The following is a 12,812-nucleotide window of genomic DNA, read 5'->3' as shown; positions in this document are numbered from 1 at the left end:
ACGACCGCGGTCCAATCATCAGGCCTCTGGCAACTGAATGCTTCCACAAAGACACACACACACACACACACACACACACACACACACACACACACACACACACACACACACACACACACACACACACACACACACACACACACACACACACACACACACACACACACACACACACACACACACACACACACACACACACACACACACACACACACACACACACACACACACACAGCTATGAATACAACTGTGATACTGCCCCCCCCCACAAAGGTTAGAAAGGAGCCTCTGCCTGTGACCCCTGGTTAACCCTTCACAGCCTGCAGGACGCTCAGCGACGATACGAGCTGTTTGTGATCTAAAGGTTTCTCCTAACTCGTATATACTTACATACTTTCTAGTGTTATAAGCAAAGTGTTCCACCTCCGAAAGCCTTTAGAGCAAGCAGAAAATACAACAATAAAAGAGCTATTTTATTTAAGATAAGACAGAAAATGACTGCATGCTTGTAGTAATTTAAACTGATTTACAGAATGCTCATATTTGAGTAAAAGTATTTAACTGTCAAAATACTGCATATTAATGAGAAAGTAAAATGTGACACACATCGGTCACAGAGCAGTGAGAGGGGTTTCCTCCGCGGGGCTCCAGGAGTTAGTCTGAGCCGCCGGTGGCCCCAGTGCATTGTGGGTCAGGAGTAGCGCTGAGGTAAACACTGGCCGTTTCTCAATCTCGAGGATACTGGCTTCCAAGCAAGCATGCTACGTCATCGAGTGCCGCCGAAGGACTATTCCAATCTCCAGCATACTTGGAATTCCACCGAGGCCGCGTCCTTGGTTTGGGGGTAATTTCGAGGCTGCACATGGGTAGACTTCGCGTCCTTAAAATCCCCACAATGCTTTGCGCACGGTCCAATTTCAAAAACCCTTGTGGAGAATGGCTGAACCGACGCAGCACACATATAAATGTAAGTATGTAGTGGCGTAGAACATGTGTTGGTAAATATGTTACTTTGTTTTTTTGTTATCACCAGAAATGTGTTCCGTGAAAGTAAAGCAAGTTCATAATTAGATAGACATCGTGAGGTATTTATTTTCGGTACAGTTTATGTTGAAACCGTTAGAGAGAGTGGCACACTTGTTAGCCTGTTCCATTCTTCTTCGTTTTCCGAAGCCGCGGCTTGGAAATATACTGGCTTTGTTTCTGAAGGAAGTGACTTGGAAGTACGCGACTACCAAACCAGCATCCTCGCGATTGAGAAACGGCCACTCCCTGCCAAAAGGAGGAGGACTAAAGACTTGAAACAGTACGGGAGGAGGAGGTCACATGACTCCACCTGCAGTCACCTGACCCTCGGACACAGACTGAGGGAACGAGCAAAGTGGAAGATCATTTAGGGTCCAGCGTCTGGGAGTATGAGATTCAGACACGCTTTCAATAATACAAAAATACTATTAATTTAATTTCTTGTTATTATTGTATTTCTCCATTATGTGTAAGTATTACAGAACTATGAAAACTGCTCAAAGTGATTCATATGTAACCCTGTTCTGTTCTCAGTGCGGTGACACTAGTAATGAGTATAGCATTTGATCAGCTTAAAATACATAATAAATAACAAACAATAAATAATACATTAATTAAATATAAGCTTCATTTTTTCCATTGTTTGGCATTAACACACATTGTTAATGATTTCATATAATTATGTTAATTTAGCTTCAATATTTTACATTTAGCTATTTAGTTCGACAGAGAATGAGTAAATATATTATTCTAACAAACCTAATATTCCCACTTCTAAAGCGGGTCGGTCTAACGTGACACGGAAACATTTTCACCACGACTATTTAAAAATAAAAACATCTCGAAAACAAGTGTGTGTGTGTGTGTGTGTGTGTGTGTGTGTGTGTGTGTGTGTGTGTGTGTGTGTGTTCTAAACTACCTGGGCCTGAGCCAGCTGTCACTGCACTCTCCAGACCACCACACACACACAAAAGAACCCACAGACACACACTGCTACCGACACACCCCAACACACACATGGATTACACACACACACACACACACACACACACACACATACCATGTATACATCACTTCAGGGGACATTACATTGACTTACATGCATTTCCTGGAGACTTATCCTAACCTTAACCATAACCAACACATGCCTAACCCTAAACTTTAACCTAACAAAGTCTTCAACCTAAAATTAATGATCCCCCTTATGGGGACCTCCAATTTGTCCCCATAAGGGAAGCCAGTCCCCACACGTGACTGTGTAAACAGATTTAGGTCCCCACAAGTATAGTAATGCTAGACCACACACACACACACACACACACACACACACACACACACACACACACACACACACACACACACACACACACACACACACACACACACACACACACACACACACACACACACACACACACACACACACACACACACACACACACACACACACACACACACACAGGTTTGCAGATGCTTTTGTTTGCTGATGGAGCGGAGAACATGCACATTTGGATTTAAACAAATTTGCGCACAAAATACTTGAACAAATGTTGGAACGCAAACACACCCCGAGGTAAACACACTCTACAGCCGGGATATCCACGAGTCACGGGGAAACATCCAAACACGTCTCAACGGAAATGTGTTTTATTCTAAATCCTGCGCAGACTGGCCCTTTCAAATGTCCTCGCCGTTCATTAGAAACAGTGTGTGACATGATGTGTGTGTGGGGGGGGCTACAGTCACACACACACACACACACACACTCAGAGACACACACACACACACACACACACACACTCAGAGACACACACATACACACACACACACACACTCAGAGACACACACACACACATACACTCAGAGACACACACACACACACACTCACAGACTCACACACACACACACACACACACACTCAGAGACACACACACACACACACACACACACACACACACTCAGAGACACACACACACACACTCAGAGACACACACACACACACACACACACTCACAGACTCACACACACACACACACACACACACACACACACACACACACACACACTCAGAGACACACACACACACTCACAGACTCACACACACACATACAAAAGCACTAGTGGAAAGTATTTGAACTCATGTAGAAGTACTTTTACGATATACTTTAGTATTTCTGTTTTATTCTGCAGATACTTTCTACTCCACGACATTTATTTTCCTTCTGAAATACAAAGCAAGGCTATGAGGCAGTCCAGTGCTGCTGACCTACGCTATGAGGCGGTCCAGTGCTGCTGACTTACGCTATGAGGCGGTCCAGTGCTGCTGACCTACGCTATGAGGCGGTCCAGTGCTGCTGACCTACGCTATGAGGCGGTCCAGTGCTGCTGACCTACGCTATGAGGCGGTCCAGTGCTGCTGACCTACTCTATGAGGCGGTCCAGTGCTGCTGACCTACTCTATGAGGCGGTCCAGTGCTGCTGACCTACGCTATGAGGCGGTCCAGTGCTGCTGACCTACGCTATGAGGCAGTCCAGTGCTGCTGACCTACTCTATGAGGCGGTCCAGTGCTGCTGACCTACTCTATGAGGCAGTCCAGTGCTGCTGACCTACTCTATGAGGCGGTCCAGTGCTGCTGACCTACTCTATGAGGCGGTCCAGTGCTGCTGACCTACTCTATGAGGCGGTCCAGTGCTGCTGACCTACTCTATGAGGCGGTCCAGTGCTGCTGACCTACTCTATGAGGCGGTCCAGTGCTGCTGACCTACTCTATGAGGCGGTCCAGTGCTGCTGACCTACGCTATGAGGCGGTCCAGTGCTGCTGACCTACGCTATGAGGCAGTCCAGTGCTGCTGACCTACGCTATGAGGCGGTCCAGTGCTGCTGACCTACTCTATGAGGCGGTCCAGTGCTGCTGACCTACTCTATGAGGCAGTCCAGTGCTGCTGACCTACTCTATGAGGCGGTCCAGTGCTGCTGACCTACGCTATGAGGCGGTCCAGTGCTGCTGACCTACGCTATGAGGCAGTCCAGTGCTGCTGACCTACTCTATGAGGCGGTCCAGTGCTGCTGACCTACGCTATGAGGCGGTCCAGTGCTGCTGACCTACGCTATGAGGCGGTCCAGTGCTGCTGACCTACGCTATGAGGCAGTCCAGTGCTGCTGACCTACTCTATGAGGCAGTCCAGTGCTGCTGACCTACGCTATGAGGCGGTCCAGTGCTGCTAACCTACGCTATGAGGCAGGCCAGTGCTGCTGACCTACTCTATGAGGCGGTCCAGTGCTGCTGACCTACTCTATGAGGCAGTCCAGTGCTGCTGACCTACTCTATGAGGCGGTCCAGTGCTGCTAACCTACGCTATGAGGCGGTCCAGTGCTGCTGACCTACTCTATGAGGCGGTCCAGTGCTGCTGACCTACGCTATGAGGCAGTCCAGTGCTGCTGACCTACGCTATGAGGCAGTCCAGTGCTGCTGACCTACGCTATGAGGCAGTCCAGTGCTGCTGACCTACTCTATGAGGCAGTCCAGTGCTGCTGACCTACGCTATGAGGCGCCACGTTGATGAACTACAAGATTAGAATGATACGATTTGATTGTAATAAAAAAAGAATAGTAAACGGATTACTTTTACACGTGTACTTCTACCTGAGTAGTATTTTGATCATTTACTATCATGACTTTTGAACTCATTTGAGGTCAGTTTAGGTTTCCCTCATTACGTGGTATTTGTGTTCCATTGATGTGCACTGATTGTGTTTTCTCCATCATGTGTGTGTGTGTGTGTGTGTGTGTGTGTGTGTGTGTGTGTGTGTGTGTGTGTGTGTGTGTGTGTGTGTGTGTGTGTGTGTGTGTGAGACAATGCTCACTCCTGAATATGTGTGTGTGCGTGTGTGTGTGTGTGTGTGTGTGTCTCTGTCTCTCTGTGTGTCTCTCTCTCTCTCTGTGTGTGTGTGTGTGTGTGTGTGTGTGTGTGTGTGTGTGTGTGTGTGTGTGTGTGTGTGTGTGTGTGTGTGTGTGTGTGTGTGTGTGTGTGTGTGTGTGTGTGTGTGTATGTGTCTCTCTCTCTATGTGTGTGTGTGTGTGTGTGTGTGTGTATGTGTGTGTGTCTCTCTCTCTCTGTGTGTGTGTCTCTCTCTCTCTGTGTGTGTGTGTGTGTGTGTGTGTGTGTCTGTGTGTGTGTGTATCTCTGTGTGTGTGTGTGTGTATGTGTGTGTGTCTCTGTGTGTGTGTGTGTGTGTGTGTGTGTGTGTGTACCTGGCGAGTGCACGAAGTAAGCCAGGTAGAGGTCCAGCTCCTTCACGGCGACCCCGATGTGATGCGGCTGCACACAGAGTCCGTGGTTGGAGCACTGCGGAGACTTCACCAGCCTCTCTCCGTCCGTGCTCTCCATCGGACTCCCCTTGAACAGGATGACCATCACCAGGTCCAGACGCCACACTTTGTCCGCCTGTCGGAGGCAGTCTATGCGCCGGATCTTCCCCTTCTGGTCGGGGTTGGACAGCACACAGCAGGGGGGCTTCTTCCCCGTGATGGTGAGCACAAAGTCCTCCCTGAACTCCGGCCGGATGTCCTTTCGGAGTTTGGCCAGCAGGCGCGACGCCCACTTCTGCTTGATCTCCGGCTTCTCGCCCAGCAGCTCGTCCTTCACCGCGCGCTCTTCGTCCTTCGTCATCCTCTTCTCGTGTTTCTTGAAGTACTTGCGCTTGCGGGCCTGCAGGTTGAACCAGGTGTAGGAGAAGGCACGCACATGGGGGAGGAGGGCCTCGATGAAGGGGTGAAATTCATCCTGAGGAAAGAGAGAGAGGGAGAGGGTGTTAGGAGGGAGAAAAGGCTTTTATTTTGAAAAACGGCAAATCCTTACAATTAAGCATTTCAAAACAATTTAATTGAAAAGGAGGCCATGGTGACAATTTACTAAATATGTGATAATTAAAAATATGATTATTGTTTGTAAAATTATTTTAAATGCAAGTTCATTAAATATAAATATTTGCATAATTCCCAAAAACACATTTAAATAATCTTCTCTTTAAATACGTCAAAACATTAAATAGTTATTTACAATTATAAAGCATAAAATATAAATTAAAACACACAAAAAATAAAGCAATTAACCAACATTTTAATTGTTGAATAAATGAAAATTAAAACTGAGATAAATATACAATTAAAAACATTAGAAATGCCCACAAACATTAATTAAAAAAATGTACGGTATACATCAATTAGCAAGAACATGAATCCCAACAGTAAAATGCAAAGCCTCCTTTTCCTAAATAAAGACAGAGACGACACAGAACTGAAAACGGGAAAGCTGAGCCAAGTTGCGCTCCCAGTTTTCCTTCCAGCTAAAAGAGAAAGTTATTGTGCTGCTCCGTAATACCTTCACTACATATCTCTGGGCAACAAAGCCCAGATCTCGCCACAGCGCTCCCGTGCCGGGGGGGCCGCACACCGGACGCTTCGCCACGAGACCACTGTTGAAATGTGCCGCTAACAGATCAGCCATACCATTTCCTATCTGAGCGACCATGCAATGGGAGCTGCAACCAGACTCACATTTCCACTACACACTGAAAGCAGGCAGAAAGAAAACCACACGGCTACAGGAAGACAGACGGCCTGGTAGTTACCATTTTGCACTCTCATCATAAATTTGGCACAGCGTTTAAAGTGAAAAAAAAATCTCCTGCACCAGTTTTTTTTTTTTTTTTTTCTCCCGCGCTCTCCAATGTAAACGCTGCTTTGGCACGCTGTGGAGAATTAGTAGATGAAAAAAAAATAAAACACTTGGGGAGGTTGTAAAAAATAATTAGCTGAATATGCTGGTCAGTGAAAAAGCACCGGGGCAAAGTTTAAAAACCGAAGAAAAAATGTAATCGGACGAGGAAAATTCAGTGTGATGGGATCACAGCCAGAAGCTCATGACACACAAAAACACCAAAAAAGATAAAAACTTGTCGAGTAAAAATAGTCATTTTGAACAGTAATGCATTGTTTTTTAAACGACTTCAAAAATAGAAGAACTTAAAATAACCAGTCCTTTGTGCTTTCCAAAAAAAATGAACCTTGACAAAAACAAAAAAAAATCCTTGGCAAAGTGTAAGTGGTGTCTGTTCTGATCCCTGGGCCCGGCGCAAGGCTCACACACACACACACTCTCACACACAGATGGGGGGGCCAGGGAGAGCAGAATAGAAAAAAACCAGAGAGCCGAATCAATGTTGGACGAGCGAATACGACCGCTGGCAGAGCCGAGTGCCGCTTCTTTTTCCCCTTTTCTCTCCAACTCTCTCTCTCTCCCTTTCTGCCTCGCTCGCCGTCTCTCGTCCTCTCCGCGCTCTTTCCCTAACCATCGCTTGAGCCGCTGCCAACGCCGATATAAGGCCCACCTATTTGGCAACAAGACGCCTGTAGCCCAGCCAATGCGCTTCAAGAGCTGAAAGGGAGGGGAAAGAGACAGAGGAGAGAGAGAGGGGGTGGGTGTAGTGGGGGGAGATACAGAGGGGGGAGAGCAGGTGGGAGTGTAGGAGAGAGCGCCAGCCTTGTCCGACGTCGCACAATTTGCCAAATCGACAAGTTCCACTCTGACACCGAGGCAAAGTTCAAGGGAGCACGTCCTCTCCTGCAGCCCTCCTCCATCTTTACTATGGCCGCCATCACCCTCGCCTCCCCCCCCCTCTCTCTCTCTGTCTGTCTCGCCCCTCTCTTTCTCCCCCTTGCATAATGCCACCTTGGCAGAGGATGGCAGAGAGAGGACACACACTTCCCTGCAGACCCTCCACCGGCAGCTGCTCCTGGGTTTACCAGCGCAAACAAAGAGGCGCCGCTCACACACATCGGTGACGACATGATTTAGAGGTCTGAGGATTTCAGGGTATCTAACGTCACGTAAACGGTCACCAGAAAAATATCTCTCGTCACCGGCGTGAGCTTCAATCTCAGGATCCATGTATTTCTGATCCTCTCCAGAATGGAAGTAGTCATCACATACAGAGCATCAACTAGTTCCTGAACAGTGTCCTTCACATGCTGATATCCAAGAGAGGGAGTTACACAGTCACAAGATGGAGGAATAGAAAGCAGTATTCAATGTTTACTTCAAATTAGCTCAACGTCAGAAATGAGCATGCTTGATGTCTATCTCCATAGAGGTTGAATCATCATGTTAATCACATAGCTATCATCTGCCTCAAACAGTCCTGATGCTCTTCTAGGTCATCACACATCCTGTCATGTTCACAGCTACAGTTGGGATACCTTTGTTAGCATGTGACTCTCATGTTGGAGGAGGACATTCAGTGTTGAGTGTTTGACGTCTCACACGAAATCCAAAACCCACATTTGTGGTGTTTCTTCGGAACAACGACCCCCCTAAAGGGTTTTGGCGAGGGCTGCCACGTTGCCTCGTCGTGGCGTCGTGTCATTCAGAGTCGCACCTGCCACGCAGACAGAGAGTCTGGAGCTAAAGTGCTGCTGCACCAAAGCGGCTCTGGGCTCCAAACTAAACCAATTAAACGGAGTTGTATCTCAGAGCACGGTCAAAACAAGGCGACAGACCTCAACGATGTCATCTAGGACTTGATCCATCAACAATACATGGAGTGGACGGAGTAGAGCTGATCGGGTTAGTCGATGAACCAAAAAATAGACTGCAAATATTTGGATAATCGACACATTTTTAAAGAAGAAATACCAAACAGTGTCTGGGTTTCCGCTTCCCATTTCCTTTGGCATGAATAATACTAAAGTTATAATTCAATGAGTTTCAGATTCAGGGTTGCATTCAAAGACGGCAGCCTGGTATAACCATAAAGAGTTATCAACATGTTCTAGTTTCTTTACAGACGGTAAACTGAATATCTTTGGGTTGAAGACAAAAGCAGACAGTAGAGGACGTGATCTTGGGCTTTGAAATGTTATCAACCAAAACATTAGCCGATAGACATTAAGACAAATAATGGAAAGATTAAAAACAATGTTGATAGCTGTCCACATTTGAAGTCAATCTGATCAAATCTCTAGGAGGAGTTTGTTAAAGTACCAAACATTTCATATTTTGCCTTAAATAGCATTTTCACCCGAGTTTCCGAGTTTCTTATGGACTTCATAAATGCGATCAAAGACTGCTTTTTAACTCCTTTATGACATTAAACTAAATATCAAAAGACATTTGGGAAACACTGATCCACATGTTTCACCAGTTGCTGACACGTCATGGCCAAACCACTAACCAATTCATAAAGACATTACTGGACAGCAGGGGTGGTTCTAGGGGGGGGGGCAGTGCCCCCCTAACACTGACCTCTGACCCCCCTGTGGCCCCCCTAACAATGAAACGTTTTTTTTTTTTTTTTTAAATGTATATTTTCTGGTACTCAGGATTTTGTTGCTGTAATGTGAGATTGTGCAGACACCCTTATGTAAAGTAGAGATGTAACTGTTCATTGCCTTTATTTTTATATAAATATGGTGTTAGTGCAAACATTGCACTATAACTTAAGCTGAAGCTAACAGTAATAACTATAAGATCTATCTGAAATAAATAAGTGTACTGAAACAAATACCAATAACTGGATTGCATTGTTTTCTAATGCGCAATTACTTCATACTGTCTAGTTCTCTTTTTCGTCCTGCATTTATTGTGCCCCCCTCAGAAAATAACTGGCCCCCCAGTCAAATTGGTCTAGAACCGCCACTGCTGAACAGGTTAAGAGCAACCGGATTATTCCATCCACAGAACATTCAACGGCAACTATTTTAATTATCGACCGATCGTTAAGCAAAAACACCAAACTGGTTTCGAGGTTCGACGTCTGAACAATCGTTTGGTGTTTTCCTTTCGCCGTGTGTGATCCAAAACGGAGTATCTGTTGAGGACGGATGGTCACAAAACAAGCAATTCAAATTCTATCCATTGGTTGAAATCCTTTATTACATTAATTGCTAATCCATTAATTGGCTTCAGGTAATCTTTCAAAGGAAGACACTTTACAATTCTCCGTCTCGAGCTGCTTGAATGTGAATATGTCCTGGGTTGTTTTATTCTTTAAAGACAGTACACTACCAAGTTGTGGACGGGACATTTGAGGACGTTCTCTTGTGCTTTGGGAAACACTGTTCGAACACCACCAACTGATTTAAAAGAAGATAATGGACAGACTAATTGAAATAGCAGTCCATTATTCCAACAACAGAAAATACACTGGCAACTGTTTTGATTAAAAGCCTGCCGTTACCGTTATTTCTAAGCAAAAGCACCAACAAGCCGTACAGATCTGATGCGTTCCTGGCACAGTGTGCGAGGTTATAGACAAAAGGATAAATCGGGACCGTAAGCATCAGATAAACTATAATGAAAACGATGGTTAGCTGCAGCTCTAAGAAAATGACAAACTGCCAAAGAGAAAAGCCAGAGCTTATGCCAAGCAAGTGTAAGTCTTTAAATAATGATCAAGGTTATTGACCTTCTCCTCTCACCAAAGCGACATGGCATTATGCAAACAATGCACACACACCCGAACAATACCCACTCTATTCTCTCACTAATAAACATCCCGACCGCACGACAATCGCAAATGTATTTCAGCTTCATCTTGAAATGAAACACCGACTCACAGCCATCATCTGTTCACACAGCGGACACACACCTCCACACAAAGGGAAGCTTGTGTGTGTGTGTGTGTGTGTGTGTGTGTGTGTGTGTGTGTGTGTGTGTGTGTGTGTGTGTGTGTGTGTGTGTGAGAAGAGATACATATAGTTATTTACCCATCAACACCTGCAATACCAGTGGAAGAAGGTACTATTAACTCAAGGACTATAATTAGGTAGTCATTTGAGAAAGTTGTACCAAAGTATTTCTATGTGATGCTAATTTATACTTCCAAAACACTGCAAATATTGTACTTTTTACTCATTTAACACTCATAGTTACTACTTTCTTCATAATAAATTCATATTATTACAATGAAAGTATCTAATATTGACAACCTACAATGATAACATCTATTTTTTTGTGATAAAAACAGGATTATATATACAGTATATTCTATCATATTAAAATACTGTGGAAGGAGCCCGTCTGCATACGTACCTTCACTTTTGATACACTTAGCTAATAATACTTGTGTTTCTCTACTCAAGTAACGGAGTATTTGTGAGTATTTCCAGAGAGTATTTCTACTTTTACTCAAATAAAGGATAAAGGATTTTTTTTGCAATTCACACAAACACTTGAACGCGTCTCCTGTGTGTCTGCTGCTCACGTTAAGTCTCTCTGGGTGACCCTGCCAAAATGCAAATAAAGCAGCATTCACATGTCACTGCAATTTCACTACAAGGGGGTTTAAGTCATTTTCCTTAGCTATGCTGTTTGCCTTCCACGTGCAGAGAAAAGGGACTCAAAGCATCCCGGAATAACTGTTATGCAGATTGTTTCTGGAGGCAGTGGAAACATCCAGAGCCTCTGTGGGTGAAATGATATGTGCATGTCTCCTCTGTACTAACTGTCTCACTTACTTTGCTTTATTAAAACCGTATTCATGTTGTCAAAGCAAGTAATAATCTCACTTGGGAATTAAATGAAGGCCTCCAGCTTTAATTTGCGTTTGTTTCGAATTATCTGTCGCTGTTTACTTAATGATATTTCCACACGTGCACGGAATAGCGGTTCGCGTGCCCCACAAACAAAATCGCGTTTCCGGCGTGTTATATTTTCACCGTAAAAGCCCCAGAGATCAAACAGCGTCCCGTCAACACGATGTGGATTATTGGGCCTGTAAGTGATCAATAAAACCCTCTCTAATAAACTCACCCGTTGAAAGTCCTTTAGTACATGTTCCTCTGCTCGTTCCCACACATATGACCCGTTAAGAAGGCGGGAACACTCAGCCAAACTATTAAAAATGCGCCATCACTTTTCCTCTCTCTTCTTGAAATATGAATAAAAAAGAGTGAAGACATCATGGACGGAGAGTGCCAGGAATAACATGGATATAAAAAAGAGAGTGGCTGGCATCGAAACTAAAACCCGACGTCGATTAAAACGAAACACATGGAACATCTGTTTCAAATGTTTTTCTACCGAGTGGATGAACGTGTCAGGCCTTGCATGACCCGGAGGACGCATGAATATTCAATATTATAGGTGTTAAGATCTGGACCTGTTTGTGTCTTATCCTCTTATTAAAAACACCACAAATCGTGCCTTTTTAAAACAAATAGCTTAATTACGTATAGGTTTAATTATCATGCCGTTATGGTATTTTGGTGATTGTGATTTTTACGCCCCTTGTTCTGTTGCAAAAGCGTCGATTGCATTTTGGAAAAGTGATGCACAAAACAGTCCAGCTCGATTTAAACAGAGACAAAAGGAATGATTTTTGAAGCCTTTATTTTTTTATTCTCCGCACGTCTGAGAGAGTTGGCTGCCAACTTCAGATTAACTCTTTCAGGAGAGAAAGGCTTTTACTCCGGGAAACAGGGGCTTCATGAGGGGCTGCCAAGCTCCGCAGCACTGAGAGGGGCTGTCGGTTAAAACAGCTAATAATCCGGGGGCTTATCAACTTTAAATGATCTTATTTTACTGCATGCTTATAATTAACTCCACCAAAAAAAAATCTTAATGAAAATATCGATACAGACATAATATTGTAATTTAACTGGTTTTATATTATTCCGTTTACAGCCACTTTATTGTGAAACACTGCAGAGCTACATGAATGTCAGTCTGTTAATGATCAGGAAATATATATATTTTTGCATGATACTCAATGGTGAAAATAATAA

General features: G+C 44.5%; 1 protein-coding gene across 1 annotated transcript; it reads right to left on the bottom strand.

Moving 5' to 3' along the window:
- Positions 1 to 5,277: 5,277 nt before the first annotated feature.
- LOC117558052 (nuclear factor 1 X-type) lies at positions 5,278 to 6,634 on the bottom strand (the record flags this gene model as incomplete). The annotated part of the gene is made up of 2 exons (XM_034234016.1): positions 6,409 to 6,634; positions 5,278 to 5,811 (listed from the first exon to the last, which is right to left on the bottom strand). Coding segments are annotated over exons 1-2 (684 nt in total), but the record flags the coding sequence as incomplete, so codon positions are not given.
- Between the last annotated feature and the right edge of the window lie 6,178 nt (positions 6,635 to 12,812).

The sequence above is a fragment of the Gymnodraco acuticeps genome, unplaced genomic scaffold (assembly GCF_902827175.1).
Source record: "Gymnodraco acuticeps unplaced genomic scaffold, fGymAcu1.1, whole genome shotgun sequence".
Classification (NCBI taxonomy): domain Eukaryota; kingdom Metazoa; phylum Chordata; class Actinopteri; order Perciformes; family Bathydraconidae; genus Gymnodraco; species Gymnodraco acuticeps.
The sequence above is the reverse complement of the archived record's forward strand: the minus strand, read 5'-3'. Positions and strand labels throughout refer to the sequence as shown.